General features: G+C 47.2%; 2 protein-coding genes across 6 annotated transcripts in view; one reads left to right on the forward strand and one right to left on the reverse strand.

Annotated features, from left to right (window-relative positions):
- Window positions 1–24012, reverse strand: part of ANKRD66 (ankyrin repeat domain 66) — a 55332-nt gene that overhangs the window by 23425 nt on the left and 7895 nt on the right. For 3 of the 5 annotated variants that reach the window (XM_056563891.1, XM_056563890.1, XM_056563894.1), the window contains one exon: window positions 12798–12879. The exons of 1 other annotated variant lie outside the window; for it this stretch is intronic. In XM_056563891.1, the coding sequence (XP_056419866.1) occupies window positions 12798–12804 (7 nt within the window). In that variant the 5' untranslated portion in view covers window positions 12805–12879. Of the gene's footprint in view, window positions 1–12797; window positions 12880–23261; window positions 23327–24012 lie in introns of those variants that run through there. One more of the 5 variants, XM_056563892.1, reaches the window with a different exon arrangement.
- Window positions 1–24012, forward strand: part of PLA2G7 (phospholipase A2 group VII) — a 101000-nt gene that overhangs the window by 18242 nt on the left and 58746 nt on the right. The gene's annotated exons all lie outside the window — the stretch shown is intronic.

The following is a 24012-nucleotide window of genomic DNA, read 5'->3' on the forward strand; positions in this document are numbered from 1 at the left end:
ATATGTCACGAAAAAACAATCTCGGAATCAGAATGATAACTAAAAGCATTCCAGAGTTATTAATGTTTAAAGTGACAGTGGTCAGAATTGCAAAAAATGGCCGGGTCCTGAGGTGTAAAATGGCTGGGTCCTTAAGGGGTTAAAGGAGTACTGTGGCCAAAATTAACTTATTCCCTATCCAGATAGGAGATAAGTAGCTGATAATGGTGGTACCACCGCTGGAAACCCCACGATCTCCTGAACGGGACCCCGTCTCACTCAGTGAGGAGTGTGGTGTCTCAGATTTCCTTGGGCATGACGGCTGCACATATGTTGGGCCCACTAAGAGACTGTCTGCTGTATTTCAAATGTTCAAGACCAGTTCTTAGTGTGCTGAACTCAAGTGTGAAAAGGAGGTGAAGTCGTGTGTACAGAAATCCCGAGGGAAGCCTAAGAAAATCTCTTCTCAAGTCTGCCCCGCTGTTCTGCAAGTGTTCCCCTGTACAGTGGAAAGTCAAGCCCTGGATAAGTTAATTGTACCTTGTTAGAACCCTAGCCAGCACGTGAAATCTACAGTCTCTTGTTACGCCGAGCGCTCCGGGTCCCCGCTCCTCCCCGGAGCGCTCGCTACACTCTCCTCACTGCAGCGCTCCGGTCAGATCCACTGACCCGGGGCGCTGCGATTCCGCTTCCAGCCGGGATGCGATTCGCGATGCGGGTAGCGCCCGCTCGCGATGCGCACCCCGGCTCCCGTACCTGACTCGCTCTCCCTCGGTCCTGTCCCGGCGCGCGCGGCCCCGCTCCCTAGGGCGCGCGCGCGCCGGGTCTTTGCGATTTAAAGGGCCACTGAGCCGCTGATTGGCGCAGTGATTCCAATTAGTGTGTTCACCTGTGCACTTCCCTATATCACCTCACTTCCCCTGCACTCCCTTGCCGGATCTTGTTGCCATCGTGCCAGTGAAAGCGTTTCCTTGTGTGTTCCTAGCCTGTGTTCCAGACCTCCTGCCGTTGCCCCTGACTACGATCCTTGCTGCCTGCCCCGACCTTCTGCTACGTCCGACCTTGCTTCTGTCTACTCCCTTGTACCGCGCCTATCTTCAGCAGCCAGAGAGGTTGAGCCGTTGCTAGTGGATACGACCTGGTCACTACCGCCGCAGCAAGACCATCCCGCTTTGCGGCGGGCTCTGGTGAAAACCAGTAGTGACTTAGAACCGATCCACTAGCACGGTCCACGCCAATCCCTCTCCGGCACAGAGGATCCACTACCTGCCAGCCGGCATCGTGACAGTAGATCCGGCCATGGATCCCGCTGAAGTTCCTCTGCCAGTTGTCGCTGACCTCACCACGGTGGTCGCCCAGCAGTCACAACAGATAGCGCAACAAGGCCAACAGCTGTCTCAACTGACCGTTATGCTACAGCAGTTACTACCACAGCTTCAGCAATCATCTCCTCCGCCAGCTCCTGCACCTCCTCCGCAGCGAGTGGCCGCTTCTGGTCTACGCCTATCCTTGCCGGATAAATTTGATGGGGACTCTAAGTTTTGCCGTGGCTTTCTTTCCCAATGTTCCCTGCACTTGGAGATGATGTCGGACCAGTTTCCCACTGAAAGGTCTAAGGTGGCTTTCGTAGTCAGCCTTCTGTCTGGAAAAGCCCTGTCTTGGGCCACACCGCTCTGGGACCGCAATGACCCCGTCACTGCCTCTGTACACTCCTTCTTCTCGGAAATACGAAGTGTCTTTGAGGAACCTGCCCGAGCCTCTTCTGCTGAGACTGCCCTGTTGAACCTGGTCCAGGGTAATTCTTCCGTTGGCGAGTATGCCGTACAATTCCGTACTCTTGCTTCAGAATTATCCTGGAATAATGAGGCCCTCTGCGCGACCTTTAAAAAAGGCCTATCCAGCAACATTAAAGATGTTCTGGCTGCACGAGAAATCCCTGCTAATCTACATGAACTCATTCACCTAGCCACTCGCATTGACATGCGTTTTTCCGAAAGGCGTCAGGAGCTCCGCCAGGATATGGACTCTGTTCGCACGAGGCGTTTCTTCTCCTCGGCTCCTCTCTCCTCTGGTCCCCTGCAATCCGTTCCTGTGCCTCCCGCCGTGGAGGCTATGCAGGTCGACCGGTCTCGCCTGACACCTCAAGAGAGGACACGACGCCGCATGGAGAATCTCTGCCTGTACTGTGCTAGTACCGAACACTTCCTGAGGGATTGTCCTATCCGTCCTCCCCGCCTGGAAAGACGTACGCCGACTCCGCACAAAAGTGAGACAGTCCTTGATGTCTACTCTGCTTCTCCACGTCTTACTGTGCCTGTGCGGATGTCTGCCTCTGCCTTCTCCTTCTCTACTATGGCCTTCTTGGACTCTGGATCTGCAGGAAATTTTATTTTGGCCTCTCTCGTCAACAGGTTCAACATCCCAGTGACCAGTCTCGCCAGACCCCTTTACATCAATTGTGTAAACAATGAAAGATTGGACTGTACCATACGTTTCCGCACGGAGCCCCTTCTAATGTGCATCGGATCTCATCACGAGAGGATTGAACTTTTGGTCCTCCCCAATTGCACTTCTGAAATCCTCCTTGGACTTCCCTGGCTTCAACTTCATTCCCCAACCCTGGATTGGTCCACTGGGGAGATCAAGAGTTGGGGGCCCTCTTGTTCCAAGGACTGTCTAAAACCGGTTCCCAGTAACCCTTGCCGTGACTCTGTGGTTCCTCCAGTAACCGGTCTCCCTAAGGCCTATATGGACTTTGCGGATGTTTTTTGCAAAAAACAAGCTGAGACTCTACCTCCTCACAGGCCTTATGATTGTCCTATCGACCTCCTCCCGGGCACTACTCCACCCCGGGGCAGAATTTATCCTCTGTCCGTCCCAGAGACTCTTGCCATGTCTGAATACGTCCAGGAAAATTTAAAAAAGGGCTTTATCCGTAAATCCTCCTCTCCTGCCGGAGCCGGATTTTTCTTTGTGTCCAAAAAAGATGGCTCCCTACGTCCTTGCATTGACTACCGCGGTCTTAATAAAATCACGGTTAAGAACCGCTACCCCCTACCCCTCATCTCTGAACTCTTTGATCGCCTCCAAGGTGCCCACATCTTTACCAAACTGGACTTAAGAGGTGCTTATAATCTCATCCGTATCAGAGAGGGGGATGAATGGAAAACGGCATTTAACACCAGAGATGGACACTTTGAGTATCTGGTCATGCCCTTTGGCCTGTGCAACGCCCCTGCCGTCTTCCAAGACTTTGTTAATGAAATTTTTCGTGATCTTTTGTACTCCTGTGTTGTTGTGTATCTGGACGATATCCTGATTTTTTCTGCCAATCTAGAAGAACACCGCCAGCATGTCCGTATGGTTCTTCAGAGACTTCGTGACAATCAACTCTATGCCAAAATTGAGAAATGTCTGTTTGAATGCCAATCTCTTCCTTTCCTAGGATACTTGGTCTCTGGCCAGGGACTACAAATGGATCCAGACAAACTCTCTGCCGTCTTAGATTGGCCACGCCCCTCCGGACTCCGTGCTATCCAACGCTTTTTGGGGTTCGCCAATTATTACAGGCAATTTATTCCACATTTTTCTACCGTTGTGGCTCCTATCGCGGCTTTAACCAAAAAAAATGCCGATCCCAAGTCTTGGCCTCCTCAAGCGGAAGACGCCTTTAAACGGCTCAAGTCTCCCTTTTCTTCGGCTCCCGTGCTCTCCAGACCTGACCCTTCCAAACCCTTCCTATTGGAGGTTGATGCCTCCTCAGTGGGAGCTGGAGCTGTTCTTCTACAAAAAAATTCTTCCGGGCATGCTGTCACTTGTGGGTTTTTTTCTAGGACCTTCTCTCCGGCGGAGAGGAACTACTCCATCGGGGATCGAGAGCTCCTAGCCATCAAATTAGCACTTGAGGAATGGAGGCATCTGCTGGAGGGATCAAGATTTCCAGTTATTATTTACACCGATCACAAGAACCTCTCCTACCTCCAGTCTGCCCAACGGCTGAATCCTCGCCAGGCCCGGTGGTCTCTGTTCTTTGCCCGATTTAATTTTGAAATTCACTTTCGGCCTGCCGATAAGAACATTAGGGCCGATGCTCTCTCTCGTTCCTCGGATGCTTCGGAAGTTGAACTCTCTCCGCAACACATCATTCCTCCTGACTGCCTGATTTCCACTTCTCCAGCCTCCATCAGGCAAACTCCTCCAGGAAAGACCTTTGTTTCTCCACGCCAACGGCTCGGAATCCTCAAATGGGGGCACTCCTCCCATCTCGCAGGTCATGTGGGCATCAAGAAATCTGTGCAACTCATCTCTCGCTTCTATTGGTGGCCGACTCTGGAGACGGATGTTGTGGACTTTGTGCGAGCCTGCACTATCTGTGCCCGGGATAAGACTCCTCGCCAGAAGCCCGCTGGTTTTCTTCATCCCCTGCCTGTCCCCGAACAGCCTTGGTCTCTGATTGGTATGGATTTTATTACTGATTTACCCCCTTCCCGTGGCAACACTGTTATTTGGGTGGTCGTTGATCGATTCTCCAAAATGGCACATTTCATCCCTCTTCCTGGTCTTCCTTCAGCGCCTCAGTTGGCTAAACAATTTTTTGTACACATTTTTCGTCTTCACGGGTTGCCTACGCAGATCGTCTCGGATAGAGGCGTCCAATTCGTGTCTAAATTCTGGAGGGCTCTCTGTAAACAACTCAAGATTAAATTAAATTTTTCTTCTGCATATCATCCTCAATCCAATGGACAAGTAGAAAGAATTAACCAGGTCTTGGGTGATTATTTACGACATTTTGTTTCCTCCCGCCAGGATGACTGGGCAGATCTCCTTCCATGGGCCTAATTCTCGTATAACTTCAGAGTCTCTGAATCTTCCTCCAAATCCCCATTTTTCGTGGTGTACGGCCGTCACCCTCTTCCCCCCCTCCCTACCCCCTTGCCCTCTGGTCTGCCCGCTGTGGATGAAATTTCTCGTGACCTTTCCATCATATGGAGAGAGACCCAAAATTCTCTCTTACAGGCTTCATCACGCATGAAGAAGTTCGCGGATAAGAAAAGAAGAGCTCCTCCCATTTTTTCCCCTGGAGACAAGGTATGGCTCTCCGCTAAATATGTCCGCTTCCGTGTCCCTAGCTACAAGTTGGGACCACGCTATCTTGGTCCTTTCAAAATTTTGTGGCAGATTAATCCTGTCTCTTACAAACTTCTTCTTCCTCCTTCTCTTCGTATTCCTAATGCCTTTCACGTTTCTCTTCTTAAACCACTCATCATCAACCGTTTCTCTCCCAAATCTGTTCCTCCCACTCCTGTTTCCGGCTCCTCGGACATCTTCTCCGTCAAAGAAATTCTGGCATCCAAAAAGGTCAGAGGGAAAACCTTTTTTTTGGTGGATTGGGAGGGTTGTGGTCCAGAAGAGAGATCCTGGGAACCTGAGGACAACATCCTAGACAAAAGTCTGCTCCTCAGGTTCTCAGGCTCTAAGAAGAGGGGGAGACCCAAGGGGGGGGGTACTGTTACGCCGAGCGCTCCGGGTCCCCGCTCCCCGGAGCGCTCGCTACACTCTCCTCACTGCAGCGCTCCGGTCAGATCCACTGACCCGGGGCGCTGCGATTCCGCTTCCAGCCGGGATGCGATTCGCGATGCGGGTAGCGCCCGCTCGCGATGCGCACCCCGGCTCCCGTACCTGACTCGCTCTCCCTCGGTCCTGTCCCGGCGCGCGCGGCCCCGCTCCCTAGGGCGCGCGCGCGCCGGGTCTTTGCGATTTAAAGGGCCACTGCGCCGCTGATTGGCGCAGTGATTCCAATTAGTGTGTTCACCTGTGCACTTCCCTATATCACCTCACTTCCCCTGCACTCCCTTGCCGGATCTTGTTGCCATCGTGCCAGTGAAAGCGTTTCCTTGTGTGTTCCTAGCCTGTGTTCCAGACCTCCTGCCGTTGCCCCTGACTACGATCCTTGCTGCCTGCCCCGACCTTCTGCTACGTCCGACCTTGCTTGTGTCTACTCCCTTGTACCGCGCCTATCTTCAGCAGCCAGAGAGGTTGAGCCGTTGCTAGTGGATACGACCTGGTCACTACCGCCGCAGCAAGACCATCCCGCTTTGCGGCGGGCTCTGGTGAAAACCAGTAGTGACTTAGAACCGATCCACTAGCACGGTCCACGCCAATCCCTCTCCGGCACAGAGGATCCACTACCTGCCAGCCGGCATCGTGACATCTCTTATCTTAAGTCAGTATTATTCCAAGTGGGTGAAAAGCACCATAAGTCCCAGCAAGGCAACAGGGCTCCCAAAGGGTTACACTGCATCCCTTACACTCTGCTCCATACTGTGTGTGTGTGTGTGTGTAATACCATCTGCACCTTGCTCAGTAAAAGGCAGTTATCCATAACCTGACGTTGGTGTGTTTCTTTACTCCCCATGTCTGGCCCAGGAGAAGCTGACTTTACTTCGGACCGTGTATAGGCTAATGGCGCCCTGGCGACACGCAGTGATTAGGAATTCCTTGTACCCCCGTGTCACCACAAATCTTGGTGTGCACAAACAGGATTCGGGTTTGTGCCTAAGAAAACCCCTCAGTCTGAACTGTACCTCAACAAACTCATGTGCGACAGATTGTGCGCTAGAATTACTGTACGGAACTTTGCTTATGTCGACCGGCGCTGAAGAAATAGAGGGGGAGCGTTTTATCAGCCATACAGAGAGCAAAAAATGTGACCAGAGACTGTGTTATCCAGTGCCACTAATATGTGCAAGCTGTGTTGCGTCAGAGAGTTCCACCTTCCCCGGGAGGGGTTAATCCAGGCAGCGCAAAGCGCGCAGTGAAATCCCGCCAAATGAAACACCCCGGGCGCGGGAACCAGGTTGCTGTGCCAAAGCCAAAGTGGAACTCAAAGGACCACCCCTTTGTTGCATAGGGGAACGGTCGAAGAGACTGTATGGCTGATGCATTTCCTGTTGGTGGCCATTTTGGTGGAGCCTGCCATAAAGAAAGCAGCAAAACTCTGCCTCCAAGTCTTACCTCGTGTTTCCAAAGCAGAGAAAATGGTGGAGAGTGTCTCTAAGGGAGAAGTCAGGATGTCGGCTAGCGCTTATCAGGTTGCGGTGGCCCTGGTGGTCGGATTGAAAGAATGGACTGGAGACACCAGCAAGTCACTGGTATAGAAGGCAAAGGCTGCCGCCGATGGGCGGAAGTCCCATCTCCTCACCAGTGTCCTTAAGGGCGCCATCTCCCCTGCGGCTCTCGTCCCACTATCAGTCATAGGTTTCCTAGGCGGAGATCCGGAGCGAGGTATCCGACATGAGTACCCAGATAGGGGCCAGTTTCTCAACTCCCTCGTCCTACTCAAGCCTGGAGAGAGCATCAGCCAGTGCCCCACCCAAACCAGGGCCTCAAGTTAAGCCCAAGTCACCCTTGCTGTCACGGTGGGTGTTCAGGGACGAGCCCGAGCTTTTCAAGTTTATGGAGAAGAATCTCATCCCCCTACCTGAAAAGGAGCCATAATCCAGCTTGAGGTCCCAGTCCCCGAAACCGGCGACAGTCCTCCTGTTACTGCTGTGCTGAGGGAGAAGCTCAGGCTCCCTAAATCTGCGCCACAGCCCCCTGCTTAATGGCCACTCTGCCATTAAGCCCAGATTGTGGAGACTGCAGTGATGGTTGACCTTACAGAAGTTTCTCCCATTTGCTCACAGGAGCTTTGGAGCTCAGCCATTGGGTTCTTGGTCTCCTCTCTTACCAAGACCCTTCTCCCCTGATTAATTAGTTTAGTGGGGAAGCAGCTCTAGGAAGAGTCCTGGTTGTTCCAATCTTCTTCCATTTATGAACTATGAAGGCCACTGTGCTCTTGTGAACTTTCAGTGCAGAAATGTTTTTGGCTCTACAAAATCCTATCTTAGCTGTATGGGCAGTTATTTCCCACTCATGGCTTGATCTGATATACATTGTCAGCTGTATATATATATATATATATATATATATATATATATATATAGACCAGGCTGTGTTCTATGAAATCCTGTCCAAGCATCCGAATTTACCACAGGTGACTGCGATCAAGGTTTATAAACATCTCAGAGATGATCAAGAGAAGTGGGAGGAGCCATAGCTAAATTTCAAATTCCATAGCAAAGGGCCTCAATACTTATGTCCATGTGAAATGTTAGTTTTTCATTTTTATAAAATTTTCTACAATTTCTAAAATTCTACTTTTTACATGAGGTTTTGTATACTGAATGATGGGGGGAAAATAGTGGTTTATTTTATTTTAGCACAAGGCCACAACATAACAAACTGTGGCAAAATGTGAAGGGGTCTGAAATCTTTCCAAATTCATTGTATATGCAACATCCCTGCAGCGTCTGTGTAATACTGTACATGGATGGCCACAGTCTGTCAGGGTGAGAGTTTCTGTTTATGGATCTATCTCTATCATAGACAATGGCCCCAAGCTGGGAGTCCCTTTAGAATGATGTCCATTTCTATGTGTCTTAATAGATACAATCTTTTTTTCTAATTCACATGTGCTACATTTAACCCCTTAAGGACGCAGGGTTTTTCCGTTTTTGCACTTTCATTTTTTCCTCATCACCTTCTGTAAATCATAACGCTTTAAATTTTACACCTACAGACTCATATGGGGGCTTATTTCTTGCGCCACCAATTGTACTTTGTAATGACATCAATCATTTTACCACAAACTTTACGGCGAACCCAGTAAAAAAATATTTGTGGGGCAAAATTGAAAAAAAAAAACGCCATTTTGTAAATTTTGGGGGCTTCAGATTCTACGCAGTGCCCTTTTTGTTAAAAATTTCCTTTATTCTGTAGGTCCATACGGTTACAATGATACCCAATTTATATAGGTTTTCTTTATTTTACTACTTAAAAAAAATTATAACTATATGCACCAAATTTAGTATGTTTAAGATTATTGTCCTCTTCTGACCCCTATAACTTTTTTATTTTTCCATATACAGGTTAGTATGAGGACTCATTTTTTGCACTGTGATCTGAAGTTTTTATTGGTACCATGGTTGTTTTGATCAGACTTTTTGATCACTTTTTATACATTTTTTTAGGGTATACAAAGTGATTAAAAACCGTGCAGTTTAATTAACCTTATATTTTTATAGTTTGGACATTTACGCACGTGGAGATACCACATATGTTTATTTTTATTGTGTTTATATATTTTTTATATGAAATTTGGGAAAAGGGGGGTGATTTAAACTTTTAATAAAGAAGGGGTTAATGTGTGTGTCTTTAAACTTTTTTAAAGCACATTAATCTGTGTGCTCTGCGCTCGATTGATGATTTATCATTCACAGCACAGCAGCCGACACAGGAGCAGAGGTAAGCCCTCCGGCTACCTCAGAAGTGGATGCCCCCCTCCCCCGTCGCGATCGCGCTGTGAGGGGCGATCCGCCCCACCCCACAGGACCACCAGGGAGCAGTTAAAGGTACCTTTAGACGCCGCAGTCAGCTTTGACAGCGGCGATCTAAACGGTTAATAGCTAGCTGCGGACGATGTCAGCTATTAATGCCGGCCCTCAGCTAATGCCGGCCGGTGTGACAGGGGCTCGAGTCGGGAGCCCGCGCCATACCCCGTTAACGGCACAAGGACGTGTATACACGTCCTTGGTCGTTAAGCAGTTAAAGAGAGAATCTGACACCTGGTTCACCTGCACTAAACCCAATATACTGGATTGTAGTGCGGGTAAAGATCTGTACAATGAGGGGTCACTTACATTTTTCTGTGGCTTCTGTGCAGAGTTACGGATGTTTGTGCATTTAATCATATTGCGCTTCAGCTCGCATTGGAGACGGGGAGCCAGGTCTCCCATCTCCCCTGCCTCCTCTATATTCCATCACAGAAAAATGTAAGTGACACCTCATTTTACAGCTCTTCATTTGCACTATTTTGGGTTTAGTGTGGGTGATCCAGCTGACGGATTTTCTTTAAGCCACTGTCATGACAAGTCAAGGCTTATCAACCCACCAGAATTCCTCTCAGCCTAGGACTCCTGTATGCTAAATTTCTATATGTATCAAGAAAGTTATCAAATTCCACCCTCCTTCCCCAAATAGTTTTTCAATGGAAATGTTGACAGCTCCTCCGGTCATGCAGTGTTCAGCTTTAGGAGGACTGATTTACATAGCAACATGATTCTCTGCTTCTGTTATTTCAGCTTGTTGCCCAACAGCAATGACCTGGAATAACTTTAGTATCTGGATATATATCTAATTCAACCACTGAAGGAGAAGTTCATGCTTTAAGGTTGTGGCTAGCAGTATTATTGTCAGCACAGTGGGACAACTCCAGTGGCATATGTCTACCACACAGTGTGCATACTTGTGGCTTTCTTATACACTAGTTACATATAGTTATATAGTTTATAAGGTTGAAAAAAAGTTCAACCTATTTCCCTCCTGAGTCCCTGCTGAGTTGCTCCAGAGGAGGTAAAAAATTCCTTCCTTACTCCAAATGGCAACCGGAATAAATCCCTGGATATACCTTCTGTCCCTATAAATCTATTATCCATAACCTGTAATGTTATTACTCTCCAGAAACACATCCAGGCCCCTTTTGAACTCTTTTACCGAGTTACCCATGACCACCTTCACAGAAGAGAATTCCACAGTCCCACTGCTCTTCCAGTAAAGAACCCCCATCTGTGCTGGTGTAGAAACCTTCTTTCCTCTAGACGTAGAGGATGCCCCCTTGTTATAGATACAGTCCTGGGTATAAAGAGATCATGGGAGAGATCTCTGTACGGCCCCCTGATATATTTATACATAGTTATTAGGTCGCCCCTAAGCCTTCTTTTTTCTAAACTAAATAACCCTAATTCTGATAATCTTTCTGGGTACTGTGGTACTCCCATTCCCCTTATTACTCTGGTTGCCCGTCTTTGAACCCTCTCCAGCTCCACTATATCTTTCTTGTACACTGGTGCCCAGTACTGTACACAGTATTCTATGTGTGGTCTGACTAGTGATTTGTACAGTGGTAGAATTATGTCCTTGTCGTGGGCATCTATGCCCCTATTGATGCACCCCATGATTTTATTTGCCTTGGCAGCAGCTGCCCGACACTGGTCACTACAGCTAAATTTACTGTTAACTAAGACTCCCAAGTCTTTTTCCATGTCAGTTGTCCTAAGCGTTCTCCCATTTAATACATAATCCCAGCCCGGATTTTTCTTCCCCATGTGCATTACCTTACATTTATCAGTGTTGAACCTCATCTGCCACTTCCCAGCCCAAACCTCCAACCTATCCAGATCCATTTGTAACAGTGCACTGTCCTCTATTGTGTTTACCGCTTTACAGAGTTTAGTATCATCTGCAAAAATTGCTACCTTACTATTCAACCCCTCTACAAGGTCATTAATGAATATATTAAATAGAACAGGACCCAAGACGGACCCCTGTGGTACCCCACTAGTAACAGTCACCCAATCAGAATAAGTACCATTAATAACCACCCTCTGTTTCCTATCATTTTTCAGGACACTCCACCTACCTCTTACTTTGTCATTGGTGCCAATATGTACCATGACTGCTAGATCCTCTCCAGCCCCACCCAGCAACCTGTCAACCTGATCCACAATGTGCCAAACTCGAGCGTCAGGAAGACAACACACTGTTCGGCGATCCCGGTCTTTGTGACAGATTGCCCTGTCTGTCCCCCTAATAATTGAGTGCCCCAAAATCAAAGTGGAAAACAACACTACAGGCTGATCCAACTTTATGTAATGTCATTAAAACAAGTCAAAATGAGGCTCAGTAGTGTGTGTGGCCTCCACGTGCCCGTATGACCTCCCTAAAACACCTGGGCATGCTCCTGATGAGGTGGCGATTGGTCTCCTGAGGGATGTCCTCCCAGACCTGGACTAATGGACAGTATGTGGTGCAATGGAACAAGACATGATGGCCCAGATGTGCTAAATCGAATTCAGGTCTGGGGAAGGGGTGGGTCAGTCCATAGCATCAATGCCTTCCTCTTGCAGGAACTGCTGACGCACTCCAGCCACATGAGGTCTAGCATTGTCTTGCATTAGGAGGAACCCAGGGCCAACCGCACCAGCATATGGTCTCACAAGGGGTCTGAGGATCTCATCTCGGTGCATATGGCAGTCAGGCTACCTCTGGCAAGCACATGCTACCACTAGAGTGAAAGCACCGCCAGCATTCAAAAGTGACAAAAACATCAGCTAGGAAGCATAGGAACTGAGAAGTGGTCTGTGGTCACCACCTGCAGAACCACTCCTTTATTGGGGATGTCTTGCTAATTTCCTATAATTTCCACCTGTTGTCTGTTCCATTTGCACAACAGCATGTGAAATTGATTGTCAATCAATTGATTGTCTTTTGAGCAGTGTATCTTTCTTGTACACTGGTGCCCAGTACTGTACACAGTATTCCATGTGTGGTCTGACTAGTGATTTGTACAGCGGTAGAATTATTTCCTTGTTGTGGGCATCTATGCCCCTATTGATGCACCCCATGATTTTATTTGCCTTGCCAGCAGCTGCCAAACACTGGTCACTACAGCTAAATTTACTAGTAACTAACACTCCCAAGTCCTTTTCCATGTCAATCGTCCCAAGTGTTCCCTCATTTAATACATAATATTCCCGTGTGCATCACCTTACATTTATCAGTGTTGAACCTTATCTGCCACTTCCCAGCCCAAACGTCCAACCTATCCAGATCCATTTGTAACAGTGCACTGTCCTCTATAGTGTTATCTACTATACACAGTGCACTGTCCTCTATTGTGTTAACCAGCCTCATCCAATCATAGCTTCTCTCATACTTAACTGCCATATGCTGTTGGTTGGAAACCCCTCCCCCTTCAGCACTCCAGGCTGCACTTCCTGTGTTTGGGCTTCGATCCAAAATCTGTGCATGAGATGGGGGAAAATGTGCTCTTGAGCTTTTTTAAGAACAAATAAAACATAGAAAACTTCATTTTTTTTTAAACAAAGTATATTAGAAATAATTTTTATCCACCATAAGGAGTGCAATAGCAAACATTTGTTTTAATGAGAGTGCCCATTAAAAAACCTTAATCCTTCCAGTACTTATCAGCTGCTGTTTGCTACACAGGATGTTATTTTCTTTCTGAATTTCCTTTTTGTCTGACCACAGTACTCTCTGCTGACACCTCTGTCCATTTTGTGAACTGTCCAGAGTAGGAGCAAATCCCCATTGCAAACCTCTCCTGCTCTGGACAGTTCCTGACATGGACAATGGTGTCAGCAGATAGCACTGTGGTCAGACAGAAAGTACAGCAGCTGATAAGTACTGGAAGGATTAAGATTTTTTAATAGAAGTCATTTACAAAACTGTTTAACTTTCTGGCACCAGTACCCCTTTAAACAACATCTAAATCCTATATTAAATAATATTAAATAATAATATAATATTAAATAAATAATATGTCTGATCATATAGTAGATACGCTCTATATTGAATAAATAGTACTAGGTCATAAATAGCAATTAATTATAAAAGCTAACTTAAGAAAATGTATTAGTAACCCTGTTGTGAGTAGTTATACAAAGCTAGAGAAACTGGAAATCTTTAACGTAAGAACTTAAATATTCTTACAAGAATCAGATATTCTTACAAAAGAAAATTTAGTATTAAAGGGGTACTCCGCTGCTCAGCATTTGGAACAAACTCTTCCAAACGTTGGAGCCGGCACTAGGAGCTTGTGACATCATAGCCATGCCCCTCACGATGTCATGCTCCGCCCCCTCAATGCAAGTCTATGGGAGGGGGCGTGACAGCTGTCACGCCCCCTCCCATAGACTTGCATTGAGGGGGCGGGGTGTGACATCATGAGGGGGTGGGGCTATGAGGTCACGAGCTCCCGGTGTCGGCTCCAGCGTTCGGAACAGTTTGTTCCAAACGCTAAGCAGTAGAGTACCCCTTTAAGTTTAGTCACCACCCCATCTAAGGAGGGGATAGTTGTCGATTTCCAGTTGCTCACAAGTGCCAATTTTGCATATATAAATATAATACAGTGGAGGTCTCTCAACTTACAAGGAATAATGCCAATATCAAGGAATAATAACACAGATTGTGGAGACCACCGGCACAGGACAGCCCAATACCTCTTTCACGAATAGCTCACATGAAGACCAGAAGATCATGATCATAGGACAGGATCATAGGATATGATAAAGAGTACCAGGGAGACCGCAACCCCAACAACAATGTAAAGAGGGAAAAAACTGCTTTACTTGGGCATAAAGGCCCCAAAGGCATACAGGAGATTCATTGTATAAATTGTGGGGAAACAAAAACAGTGGGGACACAAAGACAAACATACGACCACCACAAGAGGCTAAGAGAAGAGGAGAGCGAGAAAGAAAAAGAAGAGAAAAGGAATAGAAAGTGAGGTCGAGAGATCAAGGTAGTTGCCTATCAGAGAAACGATCCCAAGGTTCCCAGACAGAGAGGAATGAGGGGATAGAATTATTTAAAGAGGCCGTTAGAAATTCCAAAGAACGGATCTCACGTATTCGGGTTAACAAATCAAAATCAGAGGGAGGGAGGGTCCTCTTCCAACACTTGGCAATAAGGGTTTTAGCAGCTAGGGCAATATGCATGAAAAGCTTCAATGGTTTCTTAGACAGAGTGGGGTGAGAGAGATGGAGAAGGTAAAAAAGGGGGTCCAGCGGGACCGACACCCACAGAGCACAGATATCAATTCCTGCACTTTTTTTCCAATAGACAGCTAAGAGAGGACAGGACCAGAAAATATGGAACACCGTACCCAGCCCCAAACCACAACGCCAGCATTGAGGAGGGATATCAGGGTTCAGTCTATTCAACAGTTCCGGAGTATGATACTAGCTCATGATCAATTTATACTGGGTTTCCTTATATGCGGGGCAAATTGAAGCCTTAGAGGCCCTCTCCCAGACGACCCGCCACTGAGGTAGGGTTATGGTAGTGTTGAGAGTATCCTCCCAGCGAGCCATGTAGCGGTGGGATGGAGGAACGCCCACAGGGGGTTAGAGAAGCAAGGAGTAAATGTCGGTGAGAAGGCCCCTCACCTGAGGCCCACCATGGCACAATCTTTCAAATCCAGTAGGCAGAGAGACCACAGTGGAGCCAGTCATTGAAGACATAAAATGCCATAATTGTAGATAGTGAAAACGCTCAGACGAGGGGAGATCCCAATGAGCCCTCAATTGGTCAAAGGGCAGGAGTGAAAGTGAGAGGGGGTCCACTATATCAGCCTCGAGTTTCCCATCCCCGCACCATAGCAGAAGACAAACCCGAAGGAAAATCAGGGTGATAAAGATCGTAGAGGGGAGGAAAGAGAAAACAGGGGAAATTTCACCGAACAGTACCCCCAAACGTATTTAGAGAAAGACATAGGGCCTAGAAGAGGAGATAGAGAGATAGAAGACGCTGGAGGGGACCAAAGAAGGGTGTTAGGGGGCATAGGGGCCAGCCAAAGCTTCTCCAGCTCCATCCATCGGCTGTATGCATGGTAAAAGGACCATGCTGCAAGATGGCGCAGGTGAGCAGCCCAATTGTATTTCACCACATCCGGGACCACCAGACCCCCCATTGCCCTGCTAGCCATCATTACAGACATAGGGAGTCGGTGCCTCTTCCCATCCCAAATGAAACAGAAAATAGCCGATTGAAAAGAGCAAAGGACAGACAGTGGTACGCGCGTCCCCAACATCTCAAAGTAATAAAGCAGTTTCAGAAGGATTGTCATTTTCATTGCCGCAATCCGCCCGAAAAAGGAGATGTACTGCGAACGCCACTTCTCCAAGAGAGCTCGAAGTTCCCAAAAAAGGGGGAGATAGCATAGTAAAGAGAGGAGTAGCGGGAGGTAATATGAACCCCTAAATACTTGATAGCAGAAGGAGACCACTTAAAAGAGTAATTGAAGCGTAGGAGAGTGGAAAGAGACAAGGGGAGATTCAGAGGGAGTGATTCCGATTTACCTTGTAGCCAGAAAGCACACCATAGGCATGAAGAGCTTTATAGAGGTTAGGAAGAGACAGCAAGGGACAAGAGAGTGAGAAGTACATCATCAGCAAATAAGCAAATCTTGAATTCCCTATCATGCAAGGGAATGCCAGTGATGTCCGGATCCCCCCTAATCATAGCAGCCAGAGGCTCGATACATAGGCCAAAAACCAGGGGAGGAGGAGCGGGGATTTTTAATGCAAACGGGAAGGGAGGTCGAATGGAAGTGGGGGAAGGGGGAAGGGGGAATTTGCATGGAAGCAGTTGCAGGGGGAAGAATGGAAGAAGCATCGGGGGGAATGAAAGAAGGAGCAGGGGGGAATGAAAGAAGGAGCAGGGGGATGAATGGAAGGAGGAGCGGGGGGGTGAATGAAGGAGGAGCAGGTGGGGATGAATGGAAGAAGGAGCAGGTGGAGATGAATGGAAGAAGGAGCCGGGGGGGGGATGAATGGAAGAAGGAGCAGGGGGGGGGGTTGAATGGAAGAATGAGCAGGGGGGATGAATGGAAGAAGTAGCAGGGGGGGATGAATGTAAGAAGGAGCAGGGGGGGATGAATGGAAGAAGGAGCAGGGGGGGTTGAATGGAAAAATGAGCAGGGGGGATGAATGGAAGAAGGAGCGGGGGGGATGAATGGAAGAAGGAGCAGGGGGGGGTTGAATGGAAGAATGAGCGGGGGGATGAACGGAAGAATGAGCGGGGGATGGATGAACGGAAGAAGGATCAGGGGGGATGAATGGAAGAAGGCGCAGGGGGGAATGAATGGAAGAAGGAGCGGGGGGGGGGGGGAATGGGAGGAAGAAGGAGCCGGGGGGGGGGGGATGAATGGAAGAAGGAGCAGGGGGGGGAATGAATGGAAGAAGGAGCAGGGGGGGGAATGAATGGAAGAAGGAGCAGGGGGGAATGGAAGAAGGAGCAGGGGGGAATGGAAGGAAGAAGGAGCAGGGGGGGATGAATGGAAGAAGGAGTAGGGGGGAATGAATGGAAGAAGGAGCGGGAGGGGGATGAATGGAAGAAGGAGCAAGGGGGATGAATGGAAGAAGGAGCGGGGGGATGAATGGAAGAAGAAGCAGGGGGGATGAATGAAGAAAGAGCAGGGGGGATGAATGGAAGAAGGAGCAGGGGGGGATGAATGGAAGAAGGATCGGGGGGATGAATGGAAGAAGGAGCAGGGGGGATGAATGGAAGGAGTGGGGAGGGGGGATGAATGAAAGGAGCGGGGGGGATGAATGGAAGAAGGAGCAGGGGGGTATGAATGGAAGAAGGAGCAGGGGGTGTTAAATGTACGCAGGCGCAGAAGTGGGGGGGAGGATGAATGGAAGCAGAGGGGGGGTGAATGGAAAAGGAGCAGGGGGGGTTAATGGAAGCAGTGTGGGATTAATGGAAGCAAGGGGGGTGAATGGAAGCAGGAGCAGGGGGGTTAATGGAAGCAGGGAAGGGGGGTTAATGGAGAAGCAGGGGGTTTAATGAAAGCAGGGGGGCTAATGGAAGCAGGGGAGCTAATGGAAGCAGGGGAGCTAATAGAAGCAGGGGGCTAATGGAAGAAAGGGGGTGAATGAAAGCAGGGGGGGTAATGGAAGCAGGGGGGCTAATGGAAGCAGGGGGCTAATGGAAGCAGGGGGGATTAATGGAAGCAGGGGGGTAATGGAAGCAAGGGGGTGTGAATGGAAGCAGGGGTGAATGGGAAAAGGAGCAGGGGGGGGTTAATGGAAGCAGGGGGGTAATAGAAGCAGGGGGGTAATGGTGGCAGGGGGGGTTAATGGAAGCAGGGGGGGTTAATGGAAGCAAGGGGGGTTAATGGAAGCAGGGGGGTTAATGGATGCAGCGGCAGGAGGGGTGAATGGAAGCAGGAGGGGTGAATGGAAGCAGTAGGGGTAATGGAAGCGGGAGGGGGTTAATGGAAGCAGGTAGGGTTAATGGAAGTCTGCCCACTGACTTTAATGTTATTTCTGCTGTCCTGTTCACACTGCGGAAATTCTGCTAGCAGAATTCCGACGCTGAATTCCGTTCCGCTTGATGAAAGAAACATGTTCATTCTTCAAGCGTAATCCGCTAGCAGAAATCAATTGAAGTCAATGGTAAAAAAATATTCCGCCCAACATCGTTTTCGGGCGGAATTTGCGTGGAATTCGTGGGCGGAAATGGCTGAAAAACCCTTCACTTCTTTCTCCCCCATGTCCGCGCGCAATTCCGCGTGCAATTCCGCGCAAACTGTGTCTATCCCTGTACTGTGACATCACTGTGTGTATTATCCCTGTACTGTGACATTACTGTGTTTATTGTCCCTGTACTGTGACATCACTGTGTGCATTATCCCTGTACTGTGACATTACTGTGTTTAGTATCCCTGTACTGTGACATCACTGTGTTTAGTATCTATTCTCTGTACTGTTACATCACTGTGACACAACTGTGAGAAGCTTTCCCAATGTACATTAAGAGATGTAAATACTGTATATAAGATGCAGAGGTGTGAGAAAGGTTGGGGTCCAGTGGTTTCTAGTGGATACTAGTATTATAAATTTCATGTGGGTGGGACATTACAGATTTTGCAAGGCCTAGGAACCGAAAGTTATATCACTTGGCGAAGGATACAGCATCCAATCCTGAACATCTGATCACATGTAAAAGCCTAATAAACTCTTTATAACTGGGGTATATGCATTGAACGGTAGGGTGACCAGGTCACATGTGAAAATTCAAGTGTCACCCTGGAAGTCTGGCCATTTCTGAATGGCTTTGGAGCATGTACAGTATATAGCGATACTGACCAAGGCAGTGTTAGGCTCGAATGGAAAATTTATGAGACCCAAAGGCAATACTTTCCACTACTTTATCTCGTAGCAGGTACATGGTGCATCTATAATCTAAACATCTAGCTCAGGAATTCCACAAAATAATAAGGTTAGGGCTGGTTCACATCACGTTTTCCGCAATACCGGTCCGCATACAGCAGGGGAGAGCTAAAAAAAGTGACCACAGTTTTAGGTACGGTTGTAAAAGCGCATACAGGGGGAAAAAATGAGCCGACCGGACCGAACGTTTCACTCTGGCCAGATCATTGAAATGAATTACATACGGGAGCGCATACAGCTCAATACGGGAGCGCTAGTTTTTAGCTCTTCCCTGCCGTATGCGGTCCCGTATTGCGGAAAACGTGATGTGAACCCAGCCCTTACACAGCCATAAAGAATCTTAGCACTTGGGTCACTTGATTGAAATTTAGGGTACGTTAACACTACGGAATTCCCACAGAATTCCACGAGCGGAATTTCGCGGTGTGAACTTAACATTAGTGTGAATGGGTCTCCGCGAGACCCGTTCACACTGCGGAATTTCAGCGGCAGACAATTCCGCCGCTTAAACTGTTCCCCGCAAAGAAAGAACATGTTCATTCTTTGCGCGGATTCTGCGAGCACTGCATAGCCGTCAATGGCGATGGCTCAGTGCCCCGCGGCCATAGCGCCGAAGTATTTTCGGCGGCGGCTGCAAGATGGAATCTCTGCTCACTGAATTCAGCGAGCGGAGATTCTGCAGTGTGAATGCACCCTTACAGAGGGTGTCTGAGGAGATCACAAGCTGCAGCTGTCCACATGTTCTCCTTCCTTGGAAACATTTGCTATGACTCTGGAGAATCGGTCCCTATGCCGTGCGCCACAGACACGAGCTGAATCATACAAAAACTGCGAATAATGATTACATCACACGAATCTGGTAGAAGTAGAACAAAGTTTACAGAGGATATTTTGTTTCAATATAGCAACATAGTTTCCTTATTATTGTTTACTTATAGGCATTGTTACCCTGCTTAACTTGAATCTACCAGTCTACACCCTGTTACAAAGTATTATGCAAATTATATTTTTCTCACTTACCCAAATAATTGATGTAAATAACAGTCAGCATAATTCTCATGTTATCAACTATTAAGAGTACAAGAGAACAAACCTCCTAATAATGACAGTATTTTTTTTAAACATAAACTTACAATGCGCTGTTCTACAGGGTGGGCCATTTATATGGATACACCTTAATAAAATGGGAATGGTTGGTGATATTAACTTCCTGTTTGTGGCACATTAGTATATGTGAGGGGGGAAACTTTTCAAGATGGGTGGTGACCATGGCGGCCATTTTGAGGTCGGCCATTTTGAATCCAACTTTTGTTTTTTCAATAGGAAGAGGGTCATGTGACACATCGAACTTATTGGGAATTTCACAAGAAAAACAATGATGTGCTTGGTTTTAACGTAACTTTATTCTTCCATGAGTTTTTACAAGTTTCTGACCACTTATAAAATGTGTTCAATGTGCTGCCCATTGTGTTGGACTGTCAATGCAACCCTCTTCTCCCACTCTTCACACACTGATAGCAACACCGCAGGAGAAATGCTAGCACAGGCTTCCAGTATAAATATACACTGCTATATACTACTATATACACCGCAGGAGAAATGCTAGCACAGGATTCCAGTATCCGTATACACTGCTATATACTACTATATACACCGCAGGAGAAATGCTAGCACAGGCTTCCAGTATCCGTATACACTGCTATATACTACTATATACACCGCAGGAGAAATGCTAGCACAGGCTTCCAGTATCCGTATACACTGCTATATACTACTATATACACTGCAGGAGAAATGCTAGCACAGGCTTCCAGTATCCGTAGTTTCAGGTGCTGCTCATCTCGTATCTTCACAGCATAGACAATTGCCTTCAGATGACCCCAAAGATAAAAGTCTAAGGGGGTCAGATCGGGAGACCTTGGGGGCCATTCAACTGGCCCACGACGACCAATCCACTTTCCAGGAAACTGTTCATCTAGGAATGCTCGGACCTGACACCCATAATGTGGTGGTCACCATCTTGCTGGAAAAACTCAGGGAACGTTCCAGCTTCAGTGCATAAAGAGGGAAACACATCATCATGTAGCAATTTCACATATCCAGTGGCCTTGAGGTTTCCATTGATGAAGAATGGCCCCACTATCTTTGTACCCCATATACCACACCATACCATCAATTGTTGTGTTCCAACAGTCTTGGAGGGATCTATCCAATGTGGGTTAGTGTCGGACCAATAGCGGTGGATTTGTTTGTTAACTTCACCATTCACATAAAAGTTTCCGCATCACTGACCAAAATCTTCTGCGTAAACTGAGGGTCCTGTTCCAATTCTTGTTTTGCCCATTCTGCAGCACCTGAAACTACGGATACTGGAAGCCTGTGCTAGCATTTCTCCTGCGGTGTATATAGTAGTATATAGCAGTGTATACGGATACTGGAAGCCTGTGCTAGCATTTCTCCTGCGGTGTATATAGTAGTATATAGCAGTGTATACAGATACTGGAAGCCTGTGCTAGCATTTCTCCTGCGGTGTATATAGTAGTATATAGCAGTGTATACGGATATTGGAAGCTTGTGCTAGCATTTCTCCTGCTGTGTATATAGTAGTATATAGCAGTGTATACGGATACTGGAAGCCTGTGCTAGCATTTCTCCTGCGGTGTATATAGTAGTATATAGCAGTGTATACGGATACTGGAAGCCTGTGCTAGCATTTCTCCTGCGGTATATATAGTAGTATATAGCAGTGTATACGGATACTGGAAGCCTGTGCTAGCATTTCTCCTGCGGTGTATATAGTAGTCTATAGCAGTGTATATGGATACTGGAAGCCTGTGCTAGCATTTCTCCTGCGGTGTATATAGTAGTATATAGCAGTGTATACGGATACTGGAAGCCTGTGCTAGCATTTCTCCTGCAGTGTATATAGTAGTATATAGCAGTGTATACGGATACTGGAAGCCTGTGCTAGCATTTCTCCTGCGGTGTATATAGTAGTATATAGCAGTGTATACGGATACTGGAAGCCTGTGCTAGCATTTCTCCTGCGGTGTATATAGTAGTATATAGCAGTGTATACGGATGCTGGAAGCCTGTGCTATCATTTCTCCTGCGGTGTATATAGTAGTATATAACAGTGTATACGGATACTGGAAGCCTGTGCTAGCATTTCTCCTGCGGTGTTGCTATCAGTGTGAAGAGTGGGAGAAGAGGGTTGCATTGACAATCCAACACAATGGGAAGCACATTGAACACATTTTATAAGTGGTCAGAAACTTGTAAATAACTCATGAAAGAATAAAGTTGCATTAAAACCAAGCACATCATTGTTTTTCTTGTGAAATTCCCAATAAGTTTGATTTGTCACATAACCCTCTTCCTATTGAAAAAACAAAAGTTGGATTCAAAATGGCCGCCATGGTCACCACCCATCTTGAAAAGTTTCCCCCCTCACATATAATAATGTGCCACAAACAGGAAGTTAATATCACCAACCATTCCCATTTTATTAAGGTGTATCCATATAAATGGCCCACCTTGTATATTATCACGCACAGTAAGTTTCAAAACACTTTATAGGTTGTAAAGAACTGAAAATTGTCGTTGTTGTGTTTGCAGCATTTACTGAAATCAAAAGCTATTTCAATTAACCTCTTAAAGGGGTACTCCGCCCCTGGCATCGTATCCCCTATCCAAAGGATAGGGGATAAGATGTTATATCGCCGCGGTCTTGCTGCTGGGGACCCCGGGGATCGCCGCTGCGGCACCCCGCCATCATTACTGCACAGAGCGAATTCGCTCTGTGCGTAATGATGGGCGATATAGGGGCCGGAGCAGCGTGACATCATGGCTCCGCCCCTCATGACATCACGGCCCTTCCCCTTAATGCAAGTCTATGGCAGGGGGCGTGATGACCACCATGCCCCCTCCCATAGACTTGTATTGATGGGGGCGGGCCGTGACATCACGAGGGGCGGAGCCGTGACGTAACGATGCTCCGGCCCCTGTATTGCCCGTCATTACGTGCAGAGGGAACTCGCTCTGCGCAGTAATGATAGCGGGGTGCTGCAGCAGCGATTCCTGGGGTCCCCAGCAGTGGGACCCCGGCGATCTGACATCTTATCCCCTATCCTTTGGATAGGGCATAAGATGTCTAGGGGCGGAGTACCCCTTTAAGGACACCATGTATGCCCTGCACCCGGTATATAACGCGGTGTATACCAGGTCAGTCCTGGGGGCTAATGACAGCCAGGACCCTGGGCTAATAGCGTGCGCTATTAACCCTTTAGACATGGCGTTCAAAGTTGATCGCAACGTCTAAAATAAAAGTAAAAGCTTCCCGGCAGCTCAGTCGGACTGATGGGGACAATCGCGGTAAAATCACGATGTCCCGATCAGCTAGAACGCGAGCTGAGGTCCCCTTACCTGCCTCCGCGTCCGATCACCAATTGATTGCTCCAAGCCTGAAATCCATGTCAATGCACGGCAATGATCTGTGAATGAGATCGGTATGTGCAGTGTCATAGCCACTAGGGGGGGCTATAACACTGCAAAAAAAAAGTAAACATATGTGGTATCGCCGCGTGCAGAAATGTCCGAACTATAAAAATATATTGTTAATTAAACCGCAGGGTCAATGGCTTATGCGCAAAAAAATTCCTAAATCCAAAATAACGTATTTTTGGTCACTTTTTATATCATGAAAAAAATTAATAAAAAGCCATCAAAAAGTCAGATCAATATAAACATGGTACCAATAAATACTTCAGATCCTGGCGCAAAAAATTAGCCCTCATACCGGCCCGTATTCAGATAAAAAAAAAGTTATAGGGGTCAGAAGATGACAATTTTAAATGTATAAATTTTCCCGCATTTAGTTATGCTTTTTTTTTTTTAGAAGTACAACAAAATCAAACCTATATAAGTAGGGTATCATTTTAACCGTATGGACCTACAGAATAAAGATAAGGTGTAATTTTTACCTAAAAATGCACTGCGTAGAAACGGAAGCCCCCAAAAGTTAAAAAATAGCATTTATTCTTCAATTTTGTCGCACAAAAATTTTTTTTGCCGTGGATATTTTGGTAAAATGACTAATGTCACTGCAAAGTAGAATTGGTGGCGCAAAAAATAAGCAGCGCAAAAACAGCGTTCGGAACATTTACTTACCGAACGC

Source organism: Hyla sarda, chromosome 3 (assembly GCF_029499605.1).
Source record: "Hyla sarda isolate aHylSar1 chromosome 3, aHylSar1.hap1, whole genome shotgun sequence".
Lineage (NCBI taxonomy): Eukaryota > Metazoa > Chordata > Amphibia > Anura > Hylidae > Hyla > Hyla sarda.